The 22,389-nt window shown below is 43.1% G+C and overlaps 1 protein-coding gene across 4 annotated transcripts in view; it reads left to right on the top strand.

Moving 5' to 3' along the window:
* Positions 1 to 22,389, top strand: part of RALGAPA2 (Ral GTPase activating protein catalytic subunit alpha 2) — a 269,834-nt gene that overhangs the window by 170,541 nt on the left and 76,904 nt on the right. For all 4 annotated transcript variants that reach the window (XM_070472230.1, XM_070472229.1, XM_020878409.2 and 1 more), the window contains 3 exons: positions 3,002 to 3,125; positions 7,282 to 7,437; positions 13,282 to 13,440. In XM_070472230.1, the coding sequence (XP_070328331.1) occupies positions 3,002 to 3,125; positions 7,282 to 7,437; positions 13,282 to 13,440 (439 nt within the window). The remainder of the gene's footprint in view (positions 1 to 3,001; positions 3,126 to 7,281; positions 7,438 to 13,281; positions 13,441 to 22,389) is intronic.

Here is a 22,389-nt window from a genome sequence, read left to right as displayed (position 1 = left end):
GAGACCACCTCACAACTAGGATTTGTATGCTGTGAAGCTGGCAAAGATGTAAATGGTATAGTGAACATAGGTACACATTCAAGAAAGCTCCCCCTTTCAATATTAATGCCTCTCCCCACCAAAAGATAAAGTAAAAGTAACAGTCATGTTTCTTTGGCTTTTTAATGTGACATCACAAGGAAACCAAGCTATTCTGGTCTAGTCCTAACAAGAAAAAAAAAACACAAACTTGAATTCTAGTGAGGAAGAGGAAACGGTTGATTTTCTGTCCATGTGCTCTGGACTACCTGCTCCTCTGTGCACTGGTCCTGCTGCTCCTGGACATGAAGTGCTGTTGATATTGCTAATTATCATTTCAAAAGCCTGGCTCTAATAAGGCCAGACACAGGTCTGCATCCTCCCAGGCTCTCTGCAGTGCTAACATTTTGGAAGCTGTGAAATTTGATGAGTGTTTACAGCTCAAGGTCACCTGGGCTCACACCTCCATCCATCACACAGTCACCCGGCATCTCTCTGCTCCACAAGGAGCTGATGAGGACCCATGACCCGTAAGCAACTACAAAGGAAAAAGCTTGGACTTTAAGGAGAGCAAACAAAAACATTTCAGATAAACCTGAGTTTGTTTTCTGTACGTCCAGTGTATAGAATAGAGAAAAATTAAATGCTGAGGATTTATCAATATGTAGATGGAGCTGCAGAGAAATGGACCGACTCTCCTTTGCTCTCCATTTGTTGAAAGAGACTGTCTTTTAGTTCGCGGCTTATGACCTCCTTTACCGTCCAAGCCCCTACATGATTACAGATCTTAGAATCAACTTGTCTGAGTCCAGACTGCTGGCCAACCCTGCCTGTAGTTCAGGAGGAAATGATGTCACAATTTTGGGCCCCATGTGCTTGAGGACAAGCTTTCCAAGGTCTCTGCTGGAGTACCGCCCACTAGCATCCATCAGCACAGAGTCCCCTCCCCACCCCCCACATCCATTCTCTGGAGAGCGGCACCCCCACGAACATGACAGAGCAAGGCTCCATCAGGATCTTCAGGACACCCACCTCCCCCACTGGCAGCATGACAGTTCACCTCAAAAGCCTTAAAAGTAGGCAGTGATCATAGTTCCACATCTATGAATTTATTTTAAGGACTGTCAAAGATAATGTGAAAACACCTTTCAAATGGATGTGACCCAAATGTCCAGTAGCAAGGATTTGGGATATGGAATAGTGTAACATAATGGAATGGAATATTCAACAATCATCATTAATAACTTTGTTACACAAGCATATGGTGTAAAAGTGTTCACACTCCAAAACGGTGTAAATGATGATTTTTATGTTAAGCATATTTTACACAATTTTTTTTTAAAGTGTTCACAGATATTTTAAGTGAAAAAAACAGTGGCAAAACACAAACTGATGACATCTCATTTTGTAGGCAAAAACACATCCTGAGATAGTAACCACTGTGATTTCAGCATATAAGCAAAGAACATGAGTGGGTTTTAAAAAATTCTTCTCTTTCCTTTCTGTATTTTCTAATTTTTCCTCTAAGTATGGTCATTAAATGTAAACTATGGGGGAAGCAGGAGGAATAAGCTATCAAGACAAATCCCTGGGTCAGGAAGATCCCTTGGAGGAGGGCATGGCAACCCACTCTGGTATTCTTGCCTGGAGAATCCCATGGACAGAGGAGTCTTATGGGCTACAGTCCATCAGAGTCTGATGGGTCGCAAAAAGTCAGACACGACTGAAGTGACTTAGCACACACACAGAAGGAGATATTGAAGAATGTGTTAAAATACAGAGCCCAGATTCTATCACTGTCGAGTCTAATCAGATTATAATTTTGAGGTATTAAATGATTAGGCAGCAGAAACATTTCCATGTTGTTTAAATGCTTAGTAGTTTTTCCAATAGATTTTTCCAGAGTATATGGTAGAAATCAGGAGAAAAGTGGAACTGCTCTGGAAATGGTAATCCAAAATCTAAAACATAGAGACTGGAATCCATGTCTTGGATGATGGAGCTGTGGTTCTTGGTTAAAGCTCTATTCCAGCAAAAGTGATGTCATCACCTCTAAACTGTGCCCACATCACTTGCTGTAGATCTAGTGACCTTTACACTGTACTCCAGTGTATAATTTATATTATTAGAAATGACTATCGACATATTCCAATATATCATTGTTTCTCGGGTCAATTCAACAGAGATTTAGATGAGCAAATTCTGCATGCCAAAGACCATATCAGATGCACAAAATGTTGACCCAGAGCTCCTTTCTTCAGAGTGTGTGTTGCATTTGCCTGATTCAACAGCAAAGTGTCCCAAATCCGTCATGGAGAAAGTGGACAAACAGTTTATACTTCCAAAGAAGTTTCCTTGGACAGCTGCCCCACCTCCCAGGCACCCTCAGATCAGTCAGAGCCCAGGATGGGTACAGCCCTTCACAAAGATGGTACCTAAATGTGTCCTGCTTTGAAGAAGCAGTTTTTATTTCTCAAGTAGTCTTGGCCTGTGTTACAATCCCAATTAGGGAGCTCCCCAGCTTCCCTTATCTAAAGGTGTGGGAAGTGAAATATGCACGGTCATGTGGCTCTGTCCATCACTGATACCTATCTGAAAGTCTTGGTTTTTTTTTTTTTTTCTCTTAACCAAAGCTAGAGAGAGTTTGTCAAACTGTGTGCTCTTACTTGCTGTTCACACATCACACTTCTAAGAGGTGGTCTCAGGAGCCAGACTGCCCTGCATCAGCTCCTGACCTCCCGTTTGTGGGGTCACGGGCTGTTCCTCCTTTCAATTGTCTCTACAAGGAGGTGGTGACAAGACCTGTCTTCTTAGGCCGCCTGCAAGGATAGACGAGATCGTGTGCTGAGGCTTCTTGGAACAGTGCCTGATCCTTTGTAAGTTCTTGGTAAACGTCAGCTGTATAGCAGATGTATATGTGGCAGCAGTATAACCAAACTTTGTACCTGAGAATTCTAACTCCTTCCAACCTAAAAATTCACAGCCGTGAAACACACAAAATCGCAGTGTTTTACATTGCCGAAGGTCAAGAAGACAAGTGTTCAATCCTTTCCAATGAAAGGGGAAGCCAAGCATATGAAGACTTTGTTGCTGGACTTGGATGGGAGGTAATTCATTTCATCTAGGAGGTGTTTGCCCATCAGCATTATCTAAGGATGTATGTAAGCTAGATGTTGATGGTATATGTTTTTACATTCATATATAGCTTGGATAGAGTTCTGGAGTTGAGGGGTGTATAGAATTTGACCTCTTGTGTTAGTTTTTTTTTTCATACTTTATACATTAACTTTTATTCCCCCTTAACTTTCCTTTTAATATTATTTCATTTGCTTTTTATGTGAACCGAGTAGTCAGATTGGCTCTCCCAACTGTAGACAGTGTGTAGTAAGAGAAGACAGACAGGGGCAGAGAAGCAATGACTTTGGTCCCTGTATGGAAATTGGAGAAGAAATCAATGACTCACGGGTGAAAAATGAAGAGTTGGATGAAGTCAAAAGTTGACTTGACAGTAGATGTGATGGTTTTGCTATCAATTTGTTTTCTTCAAGTAGGGCCCAGGGTGGTTGATATTTTTCTTTTCTTTTCTTTTTTTTTTTTAATTAGTTGGAGGCTAATTACTTCACAATATTGTAGTGGTTTTTGTCATACATTGACATGAATCAGCCATGGATATACATGTATTCCCCATCCCGATCCCCCTTCCCACCTCCCTCTCCACCTGATCCCTCTGGGTCTTCCCAGTGCACCAGGTCCGAGCACTTGTCTCATGCATCCAACCTGGGCTGGTGATCTGTTTCACCCTAGATAATATACATGTTTTGATGCTGTTCTCTTGAAACATCTCACCCTCGCCTTCTCCCACAGAGTCCAAAAGTCTGTTCTATACATCTGTGTCTCTTTTTCTGTTTTGCATATAGGGTTATCGTTACCATCTTTCTAAATTCCATATATATATGTTAGTATACTGTAATGTTATCTTTCTGGCTTACTTCACTCTGTATAATGGGCTCCAGTTTCATCCATCTTATTAGAACTGATTCAAATGAATTCTTTTTAATGGCTGAGTAATATTCCATGGTGTATATGTACCACAGCTTCCTCATCCATTCGTCTACTGATGGGCATATAGGTTGCTTCCATGTCCTGGTTATGATAAACAGTGCTGCCATGAACATTGGGGTGCACGTGTCTCTTTCAGATCTGGTTTCCTCGGTGTGTATGCCCGGAAGTGGGATTGCTGGGTCATATGGCAGTTCTATTTCCAGTTTTTAAAGAAATCTCCACACTGTTTTCCATAGTGGCTGTACTAGTTTGCATTCCCACCAACAGTGTAAGAGGGTTCCCTTTTCTCCACACCCTCTCCAGCATTTATTGCTTGTAGACTTTTGGATAGCAGCCATCCTGACTGGAGTGTAATGGTACCTCATTGTGATTTTGATTTGCATTTCTCTGATAATGAGTGATGTTGAGCATCTTTTCATGTGTTTTTTAGCCATCTGTATGTCTTCCTTGGAGAAATGTCTGTTTAGTTCTTTGGCCCATTTTTTGATTGGGTCATTTATTTTTTATTTTTCTGGAATTGAGCTACAGGAGTTGCTTGTATATTTTTGAGATTAATCCTTTGTCTGTTGCTTCGTTTGCTATTATTTTCTCCCAATCTGAGGGCTGTCTTTTCACCTTGCTTATAGTTTCCTTTGTTGTGCAAAAGCTTTAAGTTTCATTAGGTCCCATTTGTTTATTTTTGCTTTTGTTTCTAATATTCTGGGATGTGGGTCATAGAGGATCCTGCTGTGATTTATGTCGGAGAGTGTTTTGCCTACGTTCTCCTCTAGGAGTTTTATAGTTTCTGGTCTTACATTTAGATCTTTAATCCATTTTGAGTTTATTTTTGTGTATGGTGTTAGAAAGTGTTCTAGTTTCGTTCTTTTACAGGTGGTTGACCAGTTTTCCCAACACCACTTGTTGAAGAGGTTGTCTTTTTTCCATTGTATATCCTTGCCTCCTTTGTCGAAGATAAGGTGACCATAGGTTCGTGGATTTATCTCTGGGCTTTCTATTCTGTTCCATTGATCTATATTTCTGTCTTTGTGCCAGTACCATACTGTCTTGATGACTGTGGCTTTGTAGTAGAGCCTGAAGTCAGGCAGGTTGATTCCTCCAGTTCCATTCTTCTTTCTCAAGATTACTTTGGCTATTCGAGGTTTTTTGTATTTCCATACAAATTGTGAAATTATTTGTTCTAGTTCTGTGAAAAATGCCGTTGGTAGCTTGATAGGGATTGCACTGAATCTATAGATTGCTTTGGGTAGTATAGCCATTTTGACAATATCGATTCTTCCAATCCATGAACACGGTATATTTCTGCATCTGTTTGTGTCCTCTTTGATTTCTTTCATCAGTGATTTATAGTTTTCTATGTATAAGTCTTTTGTTTCTTTAGGTAGATATACTCCTCTAAGTATTTTATTCTTTTTGTTGCAATGGTGAATGGTATTGTTTCCTTAATTTCTCTTTCTGTTTTCTCATTGTTAGTGTATAGGAATGCAAGAGATTTCTGTGTGTTAATTTTATATCCTGCAACTTTACTATATTCGTTGATGAACTCTAGTAATTTTCTGGTAGAGACTTTAGGGTTTTCTATGTAGAGGATCATGTTATCTGCAAACAGAGAGAGTTTCACTGCTTCTTTTCCTATCTGGATTCCTTTTACTTCTTTTTCTGCCCTGATTGCTGTGGCCAACACTTCCAAAATTTTGTTTCTTCTTGGCTAAATAATATTCTGACAGAAAGATATCCATACATTTATATACACACACGCACACACATATATATGTCTCCAAAACATATTCTAAAAGAATCCAGAATAGTTAAAATACAAATTAACATATATGAAATAATTTTCTTACTTTTCATTACTTTTGTTTTGGTTTCCTGATCATCTGTGCTGTGGGTAGCTCTCTGGGTGCCTAAGTGAGATTTACCTCTGAGAGCTGAGCATTTAGCAAAGGGACCGATAAGGAGATGAAGATAGGACAAGAGCACATCAATTTTAGTCTGAAATAGTTATTATGCTTTCAGTAAATTGTTCATCTTACTAATAAAATGATTTCTTATTTGTCATGGAATACATGTAGTATTTAACTCACATTTCTAAACTATGCATTTCTTAACTAGCATTTTAAGAAAAGACTAGAAGATTAATTCAATGCATATATTGATTGTCTTTGGCACAGAAGAAGTTCTTTTGTTTCTTTTTTTTTTTTTTTCAGTTGTTTTACCACAGGTGCTTTACTGAAGGAATAGCAGTTTATGAAAAGTAAAAACAAAATACTGAAAGATAATCTAAACTGACTAAGAAGGGAACATTCTTACCTTACTCTGAAAAAGAATTATGAGTCAGAGACTTCGGGCAGCTGTATAAATTGGAACAACCCTTTTGAAAGGCAGTTTAGGAGTGGCTCTTAAATTTGGGAACATTTGTACCCTTTGACCCGAAAGACTGCTTTGAATGCTCCTTCTGGTTTGACCACACCAGGACTGTTGGAGAAAGCAGAAATGCCACAGATCCATCAACAAGGGAGCTCTGTGCATGTCTCTACATACAGACATATTTATGTGTTGGGGGGAATAAAGTTGAAGAAATATGCATCAAACCTTTGCTAGTGATTTTTTTTAAGTAGGTACGATTTTGGAGCCCTTTCATTGTTAATTTTTTATCCTTAAAAAAATATCTTATTGATGTATACTTGATTTATAATGTTGTGTTAGCTTCAGATGTACAGCCCAGTGAATTAGTGGCTTCTCAGGTGCCGCTAGTTGTAAAGAACCTGCCTGCCAGTGCAGGAGACTTAAGAGATGCAGGGTTCGATCCCTGGGTTGGAAAGATCTCCTGGAGAAGGACATGGCAACCCACTCCAGTATTGTTGCCTGGAGAATCCCATGGACAGAGGAGTCTGGAGGGCTACAGTCCATGGGGTCGCAAAGGGTTGGACATGACTGAAGTAACTTAGCATGCGTGCACGTGCATACACGTATCCACTCTTTTTAGATTCTTTTCCCATATAGGTCATTACAGACTATTGAGTTAATGTTTATTTAATATTTAATTTCATCTCACTTTATATTAAAATTGTTTATAAGCAGAAAGTTATAAAAATGAAAATACTTAGATTAAAAAAAAATAATAAACAAACACATTCCTGCTTAGTGAATAAGAACAGCTCCTGTTTGGTCCTCACTCTTTTCCCTTGTGTCCTGCATCAGGTGGACCTGTCAACCCACTGTGGGTTCATGGGCGGGCTTCAGCGCAATGGCAGCACGGGCCAGACCGCCCCCTACTACGCTACCTCGACCGTGGAAGTCATCTTCCACGTCTCAACTCGGATGCCGTCAGACTCAGACGACTCGCTCACCAAAAAGGTAAGGAGCCTCCTGGGGGGTCATGCTTGGCTGTCCTGGGACAGAGCAAAGTCCATGATGTGTCACATACATGGAGACTGGCTTCCTCTGGGGTCACTCTCCTCCAGCTACCGTTATCATTAATCTGAAATATCCTGCTTGGCACAAACTAGATAAAGATAGCCAGAAAATCGGTCAGTCATATAAGTCTTAAATCCTGAGATGAAGATGAAGCATCTTCGATGTTGTTAGCTTTGGATCTTCTCTCCCATGACTGTTAACTGAGAGAAAGTTACACTGTTGACCTCTTGGGCTGGCCAAGGTCATCTGACGTAAGAACCCTCTACGGCTGGGGTTGGAGAAGGCTGGCCCCCCCCCAGGGCTGCCAGAGGGGGTCACTTGGCAGACCATCTGCAAAACCGCTAGTGCACGTGGCCTGCTGCCCATGGCCCCACCTCCTGTTCTCCATCAGCATGGAGCCTGCGGGCAGTTTTCTCTCAAGTTCAGAGGAGACCTCCATCCTCCACCTGGAAGTCAGCATTCCAGGGCCCTGTGTGCATTCTAACCTGCAGGCTGAACACCTCAGCTGACCAGCAGGAAGTGAGGGAGCCCCTAAGAGAAGAGGACATTTTACTCTGGAGAGGAAGCCTGGAAATCTGACCTATGTCTTTGTTTCCAGATTAGAACAATTGGGCCTCACATGCTGGTGCCAGGGGCTGAGCCCGGAACCCCCTCTTGACAGCCCTCTCTTCCAACAAGGATCCCAGGAACTGAGGCAGCCCCTGGAGGGTGGAAAGCAGACTATTCTGATGCTAAACCTGGCAGTTTGGTGCTATGTTAGATGGCAGGGTTCAAGTGAGTAGCCAGTTCCTTCCTCAGCCAGTTCCCTCAGTTTTCCCGTCTATTACATGGAATTAAAAACACAGTTCATATCCCAGGGTTGCTGGGCAGTGGGTGGACAACGCCTGCAAAATTGCTGAGCACCGATGTGGTACCCAGCAGCCCTCATCCTTGCCCGCTGGTTGGATAGACTCTTCCTCCTGGCCCGTTAGGTGGGTGATTGATACTGGCCTGCAGGCTTCCTTGTACCTGCCTCATTTCTCTTCTTTGTGGTTTTGCTCTTTCATCACTGCAGCCATGGCCATCCGGACCACAGACACAGTAGGTGGCTGTGTTCATGGGACCTCAGTGGTCAGGTTAGGGCATGATCAGATTCCTCCCACAGTGACCAGGGGTCTTGGATGTGTAGAGCATGACTGACTTTCCCTCAGTGGCCACATGCTGTCTCCTCAGGGCCTGGGGAGCTGCCTCCATGTCTTAGGTTTTGGTGGTGGTGGTATTCTTAGTGGAGGGGGCCCTGCCCACAGAGACGTGATCTCAGATTACCCAGACCCTAGGCAAGATTCTCAGGCATGCTCAGCCGCTAAGTCTGGTCCCCCATGGACTGTAGCCCACCAGGCTCCTCTGTCCATGGGATTCTCCAGGCAGGAATACTGGAATGGGTTGCCATGCCCTCCTCTGGGGGATCTTCCTGACCCAGGGATCGAACCCACATCCCCTGCTTGGCAGGCAGATTCTTTACCACTGAGCCACCTGGGAAGCCTCAGGCAAGACCCACACATCATTTTTTCATTACCATGTAAATTGCTGCTATTCTGCAAATGTGTCACCATAGTCTATGATTTTCTTTTTTATGACTGAAAACTGTTTTGTTACAAGATTGCTTTATATTTTAAACTTTTCAAAGAATTATTTCCTAAGAAGGATTTTTTTTTTTTTTTTTTTTTTGAGAAGAGACAGTGTTTTCTTGATAAAAATACCCTGTTATAAATCCTATTCTGAGGCTTGGCTGGGCTGTAAGGTTCCCTACTGTAATCAGGCAAACGCAGCTGATCCCTTTTGCTGCTCCAAGATTTAGCATCGTTAGTGACAAACTCTATCAGGACGTCTCACAGCTCGACCAGAAATCAGTCACAAGAACAGCGGCCCCACAGTTCCTCGTCTCATTCCGACTGAATTGTCCCTAACAGCTTAAAAATGAGCTGCAGAATTCTAAAGTGATTCATGCTCTCCTCTGCCCCCGTCACGGGGCCACTTTTTCAACCCTGCAATCTGGTGGCAACCCCATACTGAACTCTTGATCCTTCACCGCAGAAATTCGTTAGCTCCAGCCCGATTAGATTTTTCACAGCTAATCTAACTGCTGTAGGGGTTTGCAGAGTGGGGACAGAGCTGTGCTATTGGATTTGTCCAATTCATTTGACTCCAGGACTATAATTGCACTTATGTCTTACAAGGCTTTTATAGCCCGAGGCTGGCCAGCGCATAAAAAACAAATTGGCAGTGTTACAGGACGAGTGGAGGGGATGAAAGGCCCACATTATCAGTCTCCAGGCAGCACTGCTCTGGCAGGAAGTTTCCTGGTTAATTTACAAATAAAACTTAGATTTTAGGATGGGCACACTGTCGGCCGAACAATGGGGATGTCAGGGCTGCCTGTTACTTAGTAAAAGTAGCAGCCGGGCCCACTGAGGAGCAGGAATTCTTCAATCAAACAGACGACTCCTTCTGGAGCCAGCTGGCGACGTAATGCAATTAGTCGGGAAAGGAGGTCAGCCCATTAGGTGTGTACCAGGGCCAGTGTCAGCAGTGGGCGCCGCCTGGCAGCGGCGGGCAGAGGGGCCCCGGCAGAGGGTCTGCACAGCCCTGTCAGGGTGAGAAGTGGCAGGACAGGCACTGATGTCTGAAGGCTCAAGCCCCGAGCGTCTGTCAAGCCTCTTCTGCAGTTGAAGCAGTAGCTGGCGTGAAGGATGGCTCGTGCAGACGACACACAACTCCCAGCAACCTGACTCGTGGGCTCGAGTTTCTCCCTGGAGGGCCCGTCATTGGAATTCTCCAAAACTCACATAGTAACATCTCTGTAATGGAACCCCCTTTAGACGGAGCGACACTTTGAAGCTTCCGGAATACTCCTGGATGTTCTGAGGTGGTTGACAATCTGGCCGGGTGATTCTTACATGCTCTTCCTTCCTTCATGTTCTCATCATGGATGGAAGAGGGTTCGTCCTTGCTCTTCACACCCCATGTATCTGCAACTGATTCCATGGCCTCAGCTCTGAATTCTGTGCGTTGGATAATTAACCTGTGACTTGTGCGGAGGTCTGAGGCAAGTGACAATGAAGGCACCTTTCAGACGGTGAACCTTGAGTCAGGACCACTTGGAGTGTTACCACGCCAGACGCGTGGACCTGGTCCTGTGGTCTCATCCTTCTTGGTCTATCCTGAGAATACAGTTGTAAACAGAATTGGGAGAAAATTTTTTTTTTTTTTTATGTGGACCATTTTTAAAGTCTTTATTTGTTACAATATTGCATCTGTTTTTTGTTTGTGTTGTTTTTTTTTGGCCATGGGGTATGTGGGATCTTCGTTTCCCAAGCAGGGATCGAACCTGCACCTCCTGCACTGGAAAGGGGGTGGCTTCACCACTGGACTGTCAGAGAAGTTCTGGGAGACTTCCGTGGGTTATGTGATCAAGTTAGCTAATTTAGAAAAGGGAGGTTAACTGCAAAAATTTCAGTCCTCACTGTATCGCCTCCGAGCTGATGCCTTGTGACTCACGAGTCTGGACAGGGAGCTATCCCAGGTTCTGGGGTGCCGACCTTTGGTGGGATGGCCATGCAGGAAGGCTGTTCAGTGGGTGTGTTGGTCCCGTTCAGAAGTGTGTGCCAGCCCTGCAGTGAGGGGGCACAAAACTACCCAGAAAGTTGTCTCTCTTTGTGGGGTGAGCAGGGTAGATGTGTGCCCCCGGGCAGCCCCTGCCCCCGGTTACCTTCTCCTGCTCTAAATTCCTCCCGAAGTTTCCATCTGAGACCACTCTGATTTCCCTCAAAAACATACCTTCATTGTGTTGCTGGTGAGCCACTGCTAAGTTTTGACTCCAAAAGACTGAATTTTAGGAGTGTGTCATAAACTCCTTGCATGTTTTATTGAAAGGGAAAAAGAAAGGAAAATGGATACCTAGAAGTAGAGAGATGCCTAGTGTTACTATGAAAACCCAGGGTCTTTTTTAAAAACTATTGATGCAAGGGATCAGTTTCAACTTTTGCCTGCTACCCTTCTAGTCTTTATATGTAAGAGAGGAGGAGAAGGAAAAACTTATTTTACGTTTAGCAAGTTGTGGATGTCATTGAATTTTCCCACACCCATCACACCTCGTGTTCAACACCCACAGTAAAGTGTGTATCCCAGAGCCCAGGTTCAGATGCAGCTGAATCAAGTGCCTCACGTGGGGGCCATCTGAGCTGGAACCTCACCTCACTGTAGCTACAAAGGTACAGTGGTCCCCAGAGGTGTGACAGAGGGAGGAAGAAGCAGACAGTGCAGGAAACCAGTCTCCCTTATGACCTCGTGAAGAGAAGGGAGGCCTACTGGGGTGACCTTGGGTTTTCCCCTTGTGGTCAGAGAGTCTATAAAGAAATTGCATTTATATCAGCATGTTTTAAATACATGGTATTTGAAAACATCCTTTTTTATACTGTAAGATAAAGTGCTTGCTTTGACCCGACATCTCTATTTTATTAAGAGCCTCTGAATTTAGTTCTTCTCGGGGCTCACCTGTTAAATAAGTTCGCAAGCAAGGCAGGCTTTGTCATGGGCATTGGCAGGTGTACGGGGGCGAGGATTCCCATTCTCAGTAGGCACCCGGGGGCCTCACCAGCCAGCCCCTGTGGGTTTAGGACTTCGATTTCAGCCAGCATTTTAGCTTTTACTCAAACAGCCAGGCCTGCCCCCAGGAGCTCACCTGCACTTCTCCAGCCCCAGATATACAGTCACTGCACAGGACCTCCGGGGAGGGTGTTCTTGCATCGGACCGAGCTGTGCCCTCATGGATGCTCAGAGGGTCCCTTCCTTGGAGGCACCGGAAGCCCTCCCCAGAAAGGGCAGGAGTCTCTGACTTGTCGACTTTGGACCGCATGGCCTCTTGTGTATAAATGGGAGGGCTGGGGAGTTGCGCTGTCACAGAGTTGTTGCCCTGGGGTGCAGCCTAGATGGCCGTGGGCAGTGGAGGTGCGTGGATCAGAAGCCCCTGCCCAGCTTCCACGCTGCTTCTGCACCTGTGGTGGGGGAGGCTCGCCTTCCTGAGCCCCCTCACCTCCTTATTAGACTACATAAAGGCGATCTCAGAGAGTTAGTGGAAAGATAGGACAAAATGTACATGTGAACAGACTTCTCTGCAGTAAGGCACTCTTTCAATGCTCGGTGCTACTGCTTCGTAGCTACTGCTACTGTTTTTTATTAAATTTAAGTAACCCTAGTTTCTTAAACAAAGATAATGTTATATATACTTTTTCTTAAAGGTTTGTCCTAAATCTGGTTTTTATACATTTGGTAATGATTGCGTTATAATGGCTTCTGTTCTCTTATATGCATCTTTTTTTCTTAATCATCATCAAATTAAGAGCTTTATGAAGCTCTATTGTAATATGGAATAAAAGACTCATACTGTCCATTGTGTAGAAACACACTCAGCCACATAAAGCATCAGGCTTTGCAGCAGGAATAAAATTAAAATTTTAACAAATCCTGGAAAAGGTCCTGTCCCCATCCAGCCACATGTACCTGCGATGCTTACCTGCCTCTCTTGTTCCAATGTGTTTCATGGAAGGCGAGCTGTGTGGTTTCTTTTTTTTTTCCCCTGTGCACTTGTGCTTTTTTAAAAATCCTCATAGAAGGCATCGGTGTTGTAGCCTTTTTCGGTGGTGAATTATTTTTGCCTCCGAGTATAATAATTCAATTTGTAAGCCACGACCCTTCATAAAGTGCTGTGATCACTCTGATTAATAAGGAGCCAATTTGCCGTTGCAGCTCCGTCACTTGGGGAATGACGAAGTCCACATCGTCTGGTCCGAGCACTCCAGGGACTACCGCAGCGGGATCATTCCCACCGCCTTCGGAGACGTTTCAATCATCATCTACCCCATGAAGAATCACATGTTCTTTATCGCGATAACCAAGAAACCTGAGGTATGTTTCCACTGCACTCTTATTGTGGCTTGTATAGCGATTTGCTTGATGCTTCCCTGTTATTGAAACACAATGTTAATCGATATGTTAAAGGGGCCACTTGACACGTACATGAATTACACGTGCTGTACAGGAATTAAATATGAATTGGGGTTTTTCAAACACTTTCATCAGGAGCACAGAATTCTGTATTTTATTGCTGAGATTCTTTGAAAATTATATTGTAAAGATATGTATGGTTTTTTAAATGTTTTTCATGTTTAAGATTTTATAATATAAAGAAAGGATTGAAAGTCTGGGGCATCTTGATGAATAGTAATAAGATCTGAATGAGCCCCATGTCACATGCAGCATTTTATGGGTGACTGTGGGTAGAAGATCCAGCCGTGCCTCTGCCGCTGCTAACGGGGGTCAGTCCTGAAGGATCTTGGAAAAGTCCTAAAGAGCTGGCCCCCCCCCGAGGTTTGGTCTATGTTGGGGCTCTAAAGATGGATGCATCTTCCCACCCAATTGGTTCAGCTGGGTATCCATCATGGGAACGGCCAGAACCATTCAGCATCGTGAGCGCAGGACCTAGATTGGCTTCCATTTCCACCCTTGTCCTGCCTTTAGTGGTGATTTAACAGCGCTTTGTATGGTGACTTGATTTTGTTTTGGAATTAATAATCCAAGGTGGGCTTCTTGGTCTTTTCAGTAAACCTTTAGTGTATTATCTCTCCTTTTCAAGAAAATGACACGTGCCTCGGCTTGATACTAAATACAACCTTCATTTCTGTTCCAAATTGTCCTCCTGCAGGAGCTAAAAGTTACCCTTCTAAATATACTCTTTTTCAGCTTTTTCCTGGGATTTATAACCTAAAAGTGTTCAAGTTGTGAAGATTAAATGAGCTAAGAAATGAAAGATGTTTAAATCAGTGCCTGGTCCAGAGGAAAAAGCTATTTAAGTGTTGATAATGATGATGATAATAATAGCTTTTATTATTATTGCTATTATTGTTTTTTGTTATAGTTACTACCATGAAAGTAGAATAAATAATGACTGCGGGACAACTCCTAAACTCAGAAAAGTCCCCACTCTGGCTGGTGAGGAGCCTGACATAAAGAGAACCCTCTTTTCTTTTCAAGGAGCGAAGATGCCAAAGTTTTTCATGTTAAATATTTGTGTGATCTTTGGTCCAAGTCTGTGTGTGTGTGAAGTGTTCAATTTTGTATAAGAAAATGGTTCTTACTGCTAATAACATTTGCGTGTGTCCAAGAAGGACAGTAATTTAAAAAATTAAAGTGCAAATTTTAATATTAGACAACTGATAAATTTAGTATCCTGTGGCTTTCCAAACTGGCAAATGTGTTTCTTTAATATTTAGTATGGATTAACTGGCTCTATTAGTTCATTTTCAACATAGCCCTCTAAAATGTCATTTAATGTCTTAAAAATGTCACCTTTATTTTTATAGCAAATTAAGAATATAAAAGGTATTTCAGTTCACTTTATAGTGTCAAAGTGATTTTTAAAAGGTATGATAGTATATGAAAACAAATATTATCATACTTTTTAAAATTTCTTTTTAAAAATATGTAAGTTTTATATATTTGGCCATAAATTCTGACAAGATGAATCGAGCAAATCGCTTTCTTAATATTTCAGTTCAAAAGGCCTAAAGGAAAGAAGAGAATAATGGACAACTGGAAATTTAGTGCTATCCCCACATTTAAAGGACAAACCATTACAATGTAATAAAATTAATCCAGACATTTCCAGGGCAAGTGTGGCTGACCTTTTGTTCGCCAACCACTGACCTCAGGGTGAATGCGAGAGGCTTGTGGAGGGAAAGTCTGTTTGTTTGGCTTCGGTCCCTGGTATTTAAATTGCATTCCCTAATCAAATGAAAAGGCTGTCCTCTCTATCAGGTTACAGAATCCATGGCAACATTTGGCCTTTTATATCCATAATGTTAGCCTTTTTGTTTGCATCTAAGTAGAGACACCTGGAGCAATGTTAACATTAACCGATTTAGCATTAATAGCTTCATTATATAAGAATTTCTGATCAGATAGCTGTTACTTTTGTTATATTGCTTCAGCTTGTATTGTTGTCATTTTTTATCTCCCTGCTTGGCAACCGGGCAATGATTTGCAAATTTTTTTTGTCTTGATTAATTAAGCAATATAATTATCAGTAACCACGATGCAGTCTTTGCTCAACAAAGCTTCTGAGAGAAAACAATGGTAAGTCTGTTAGTATGAATGCATTCCACGTGTCCCAGATGCATGAGGATATTACGGACAATGAGGGGAAAGGCCGCCTGGGAGCGGGGACAAAGGGTGTCAGGCAGGCCCGACACACTACACATACCGCCAGGGACGCTCTGCGGGCTCCTGGGGACACAGACGCCTCGTTAGATTACAGCTAGTCAGCAGAGATTAATTCTCAGCCATTTGGTGCAATAATTTACCCATTCCTCAGTCTTTTAACCAGCATGCCTTACCACGGAAGGGGAGGCTTTGTGTTCGAAAGGTTTATTTAACCTTCCCCACTTTTAGGGATTGCCACACAAAATCAATATTTTTGCTAAGAAATTGTCACGACACAGCTGCTCAAAGTTAAGAATGATCCTTCTCTGAAGGACAGGGACGTGTACAACTTTCCACAATGACCACATCGGAGCATCTGTGGAGGACTTGTATCTTTCATCTGAACTTGGTGTGACTGTGTTCTGAGTACGCTATACTGGCCTCCGGGTAGCCATACTTCCCTAAGAATAATTTTAATCCTTTTTGTTTTTTTTAGGAGGGAAAAAGAAAAAAGAAAAAAAAAAATCTCATCAGTACACAAAAGTCCTGCTCACTGGACAGAGTCATGCATATTCAAATTGTACTTTCATTCACTGGGCCTCATTAGTAGCCTGTGTAATAACGTGGGGCTGTTTGTAATACAAGCTCACAGACAGCGCTGCTTCCAAGGCCTTTGAAATTGAACATATTTCGCTTTTTCATCCATACACCTCCCTTAAATATACAAATTATGTGCCTGGCAGAACCCGCCTTGCCTTCATAATACAGCCTCTACAAAACAGTAGGTTGCAGGAGCATAGCTGTGCTCACGGGAGGCAGGGATCTGAGAAGGTCTACTCCCTTCTCAAGCTTTTCATCCAACTTAAAACATATAAAGTTACCGAGAAATCAGTGTGCTTAGCAACATATTGGGTTGGCCAAATAGTTCACTCAGGTTTTTCCATACTGTGGACATCGCCTCTTTAGTCACAGCAAAGAAATATGCTATTGCCAGACTTGTGGTGTTTTGGGCTTTTTTTCTAAGTTGGTGGTCAGGAAAGACTTACACCCTGGGCAGAAGGTGAGATTTACAGGGTTTGTTAAAACACCCAATTTGTCCTGCAGGAAAGTGATTCACAAAACCTCCATGCAGCAGGGGGGTACCCATTTGTTTCTTCCAATAACTGGAAACAATGTGGGAACTCAGAACAATATGGGTGCTCATTTGCTTGTATGAATTTGTGAAGGTACGTTTTAGCATTTTTGCTATGTTTCTCTCCAGGGACCTTAGTGATTGGCTTGTGACTCTCTGACCAAAGGGTAGATGAGCCAAAGCAGCCTTGACCAGGAGCAGTTTAGGACAAGAGGAAGCTTTCAGAAAGGGCCCTTTTGGTCACCCCAAGCAGATTGTCCATTTTGTAAATGAAAACCACATTGGCGTCCTCCAGGATCTCCTTACTTGGCCCTGGTAGATACGGGCTTGGGACGAAAACATGATGATTCGATCGTTTCTGAAAAGCACAGGCAGGAGTGGGTAACAGGATAGGAGCTGGGACCCCAAAGTTCCAGTCCTTGTGCTTCCGCAGCAAGGGTGTCCTGGGCAGTCCCTCAACATCTTTGGACTTTAGCTTCCTCATTTGTAACACTGAGGTTGGGGAGCATCCATCTTCCATGGATTCTAAGCACCCCTTTAAGAGGAGAGGCCCTTGTTGGAGCTTCCTGATCCTAGATGCCCATCCTTTCCCTAAGTTCCCCTGAGGCTACTGTTGTACTTTGTGGCTCTCCTGCAGGCTCAGCAGCTATTGTGAGTGTGTGTATGTGTTTCTCCAGGAAGACAGCTAACCCAGGACCTTCACTGGGATCAAGTTATGTACTCGGGATGCTGGTTAGGGCCCATGCACCAGAAGCCACAGGAGCATTTGCACATGTGAGATACTGAGTAGCCAGTGCTGGCACCCGTTTTTGGAAGGAAATCTTTTCCTAGGGTGACTTTATTATAAAGGGGATGTGTTTGACTACAACATGGTTGTATAAATTTCTTCTTGTTTCAAATGTGAAGTTTGAATATTTCAAATATTTCTTAAACATTTATCTCAACCACAGCCAAATGTCCTTTTTGAGATTAAGTCATACATTTTCAAATACTTTGGGGACATTCCCAAGGAAGCTGAGTTGCTTATTTTTGAATATGTAAAGAATCATTTGTTTTGAAGAGATAATTAAAGACACTGGACAACTAGAATTCACTAAATATGTTATTAAATGGATAACTGCAATATGTTCTGGTTTGGTAATTTATTATTATTATTGTTGTTGGGAGGTTTTTAGGTAGAGGAATGACATTGGGAACTTTGTGAAAAAGGCAGCTGTCATTTGCAGATGTTACATCAAAATCAGATTTCTTCTCTAGTTCATTGCCACTCCTAATTAGAGAATTCCCTGGATAGAAGGGATCTATATTATTCCTTTTGTCCAGTTTTGAAAGACTGTCTGAGTCACCCAAAAACTGCTGCCAAAGAATAATAAGGGACATTTATTTATAAGATAAACTTCAGTACAGATGGAAGAAAAAACCTGTGGCCTATTATTAACTCCTAGCTCCTGTTTTATCTTGCACAACAATTTAGCTATTAAGAATTCCCTCTCAATTGATCTTCCCCAAAAGTTGCATTGTTTTCCCTTTTTTCAGCTGGTCTTTGATATTTACATCTTCCCGCCTTTGTCTTCTCTGCTGGCAAGAGTCAGCCTGTGTAAATGTGCCCCCAGCAGCCACTGAAGAGCCTGCTGTGTGTCAGAAAGTGGGCAGTTTTCATCCTCCACCCCAGGTGACCTCAGCAGGAAGGGCCTTCCTCTCTGACCGCTCAGCATGCACCCGTGTGCCTCCCGAAGCCCCTGTGGTTGCATGGAGGTTGCATGTGGTCGCGTGTGGTTGCATGCACCCCCAGCTAAATCTGGGCAAGGCAGGCCGGGATGCCAGGAGTGTGGAGAACATCTCCGTGAGCAGGACACAGACCCGCCGGCCCCAGGACTAGCCTTGTACTTTCTGTGCTGCCCTTGAAGTTCATTAGTTGATTGTTTGTTATGGTTGCATTTTTATTGTTTAGCTAGCTTCATGATTTTTCTTTTTTAATTACAGCTCCATCTCGCTGATTACTGGATTCTTTTTAAGGTTAGGGCTGGGACCTTATGACAGATCCGTAGAACACTTCTCCCCTGCACCTCATCACAACATCAGCTGGGCTTTTGTATAGTAATGGGAAGCATCCAAAAGAGCTGCACATCTGAGACCTTATCCGCGAAATCTCTAGGGATACCCAGACACAATAGGGAAGTCAAAAACAGAGGCATCTGAGCAAGTTTTAGAGTCTGATGCCTTCATCTATGGCTTCAGCAAACCATAAACACAGCAGTCATAAACACTGGCTAACTACTAGCCAGACGAACATCAAGTCTTATACTAACAGTCTATTTATTTCAGTTTCTTTTATCTGGCGTATCATGTAAATCAGTCTCAACAACAACAACAACAAAAATCACAAGGCATCCTAAAAGGCAAAAAAACAAAAAACCCGCCGTTTGAAGAGACAAAACAAGCATCAAAAGCAGATTCAGATATGGCAAAGATTTTGAAATGATCAGATCAGGAACTTAAAAGAATATGCTAACAGCTCTAAAAGTGGACAACGTGCAAGAAGAGATGAGTAATGGAAGCGGAGAGATGCAAACTTCAGGAAAGAATTAAAAGGAAATGCTGGATACCAAAGACATGGTTGCAGAAATGAAGAATGCCTTTAATGGCTTAATCAGTGAATGGAATGAGTGAAGAAAGGAACTGAGAGCTTGAAAATATGTTAGTAGGAATATCAAAACTGAAATGCCAAGGGGGAAAAGGATTACAAAAACTGAATAGTGTTCAAGATCTGCAGGATAATTAAAAAGGTTGTGTGTATGCCTAGTTGCTCAATCGTGTCCAACTCTTTGCGACCCCCTGGACTGTAGCCCACCAGGCTCCTCTGTCCGTGGAATTTTCTAGGCAAGAATACTGGAGTGAGTTGCCATTTCCTATTCCAGGGAATCTTCCCAATCTAGGGATCGAACCCACATCTCTTGTGTCTCCTGCATTGGCAGGCAGATTATTTACCACTAAGCCACCTGGAAAGCCCCTGGAAAGCCAGTTATGAAGGGTAATATACACCTAGTGGGAATACCGAAAGAGAAAGGACAGAAGAAATATTTGAAATGGTAACTTAAATACATTTTTATATTACATGTACTTTAGTGGCTCAGTTAGTAAAGACTCTGTCTGCAATGCAGAAGACCTGGGTTTGATCCCTGGGTTGGGAAGATCACCTGGAGAAGGGAATGGCAACCCACTCCAGTATTCTTGCCTGGAGAATTCCATGGGACAGAGAAGCCTGACAGGCTATAGTCCAGGGGATCACAAAGAATCGGACACGACTGAGTGGCTTTCCCTTCACTTACAATATGTGAAAAATTTCCAAATTGATGACAGATACCAAACCACAGATCCAGGAAGCACAGACAGCACCAAGGAGGATAAGTATGAAAGCATCTACAGCCAGATGTATCACATTCAAGCTACATGTTGTAGACAGAATGTTTGTATCCCTCAGACCCAAGAATTTATATTTTGAAATCTAACCACTAGTGTAATGGTATTTAGGGCTAGGGGTAAAGGTGATTAGGTCATAAGAGTGGGGCCCTTGGGAGTGGTATTGGTGGCCTTTTGGAAGAGGACCCAAGAGCTTCCTTACCCCTTCCTGCATGTGAGAACAGAGACAAGACAGCCATCCATCTATTAGCCATCCGGTTCAGACTTTCCAGCCTCAAGAATTGTGAGAAATAGATTTCTATTGTTTATAAGCCACCCAGTCTATGATACTTTGTTAAAGCAGCCCAAAGAGACAAAAGTCAAAAATAACAGGAAGATCTTAAAAGAAGCCAGAGGACAAAAATAAGTCTAGAGTCTCCAGCCTAGGAATTACATTGAACTTCTAGCCAGAAATCATGTAAGTTAGAAGCAAGTGGAGTAAAATATTTCAGGTGTTGAAAGAAAAAAAAGAAGAAAAATACCCACCAACATATAATTCTGTATTCTTCAGAAGTGAAAGAAGACACACTTTCTCAGACAAATAAAAGCCAGGCAATTTGTAACCAGTAGACCTGCCTTATAAGAATGTTGCAATAAATTCATCAAAAAGAAGGAAAATGATATGGATCAGAAACACAGATCTAGTTTAGAAAGAGCTTTAGAGAGGAACAAATGAAATTTTTTTTTTTTTTTTGAAATCTTTTATTTTTTATATTTATTGATTGATTGCACTGGGTCTTTGTTGCTGCAAACGGGCTTTCTCTAGTTGCAGTGAGTGAGGGCTGTTCTCTAGTTATGGTATTTGGGCCTCTCATTGCAGTGGTTTCTCTCGAGCTCTTTCTCAGTAGCTGTGGCATGCGGGTTTAGTGAGGGAAGCCCTTGCTCATGTGCACATGCCCCTGAGAGGGCCTGGCCTATCTGTGCGCCAGTGTCCCTGAGCCTGCAGTCCTGTGAATAACCACAGGGGTCCCTGCTTTCCCTTTGGCCTCTCATTTGACCCTTAGTTATTTCCAGTCTGGCACTTGATCCTCTCATTGTTCATGATAACTTTTCTTGATTGTTTTAGGTTTACTTGGGGGATGGGTATTTATGAAATGCCCTCAAATACGTCCGGTGTGTTCTCCCCAGTTTGTAGGCAGGATTCAGGGTGAAGCCAGTGGTATTCATAGTGGTACGTCTCCAGGGACGGTCCCGTCCATCAGTGCTGAGACAGTTCTGACTTCAGGGTAACGAGCCAGCTTCTTGGGGGGAATGTCACGGAAAAGCAACTCTCGCTGGTCCCCAATCCTGGCTGTCTCCCCACATGCCCTTTCCCCCACGTGGAGAAGCTTTCCTCTCCTGTCTTTCCTTCCTGATGTCTTACTCTAACATTATTTTGTAACTTCACAAAGTTCCTTTCACAGAGACTGTGATCATGGTTGCCATTACTCTTCACAGGCTTCCCCTCCCGTTTACCCCATCTTTTTGTAATGCTCTATCCCTGTTGCCACCCCGAGTATACAAACATGCATCCTACCCTGTCTGACCTTGGGCATTTAGGTTCCTGATCACTTCATTTGCAAAGATCATCTCTAAGTTAGGCCAACTGCGGCCAGACTCAGGCTTCCTCACTGTTGCTGAAACACACCGATTCCGCCCCCACACAGGGCATCCTATGTGCTGCTCTGCCTGGGATGCTGTCCTATCAGCAGTCCTCATGCACTGGAGGTCAGCCCTCCCTCCCTTGGTCCAATCCTCAGCTTCAGCCCCCTGGCTGTGTGACCTCTGACTGTAGGATTCTCCCCTAAAGAGTCCTATTGCTCTTCCCTGCTTTCTTCTTCACTTTAGCACTTTACTACCTGTGTGTGCATGCTAAGTTGCTTCAGTCATGTCTGACTCTTTGCAACCCCATGGACAGTAGCCCACCAGGCTCCTCTGTCCATGGTATTCTCCAGGCAAGAATATTGGAGTGGGTTGCCATACCCTCCTTCAGGGGATCTTCCTGATCCAGGGATGGAACCCATGTCACTTACATCTCCTGCATTGGCAGGTGGGTTCTTTTCCACTAGTGCCACCTGGGAAGCCCA

This window comes from Odocoileus virginianus, chromosome 9 (assembly GCF_023699985.2).
Source record: "Odocoileus virginianus isolate 20LAN1187 ecotype Illinois chromosome 9, Ovbor_1.2, whole genome shotgun sequence".
Taxonomy (NCBI): domain Eukaryota; kingdom Metazoa; phylum Chordata; class Mammalia; order Artiodactyla; family Cervidae; genus Odocoileus; species Odocoileus virginianus.
The sequence above is the reverse complement of the archived record's forward strand: the minus strand, read 5'-3'. Positions and strand labels throughout refer to the sequence as shown.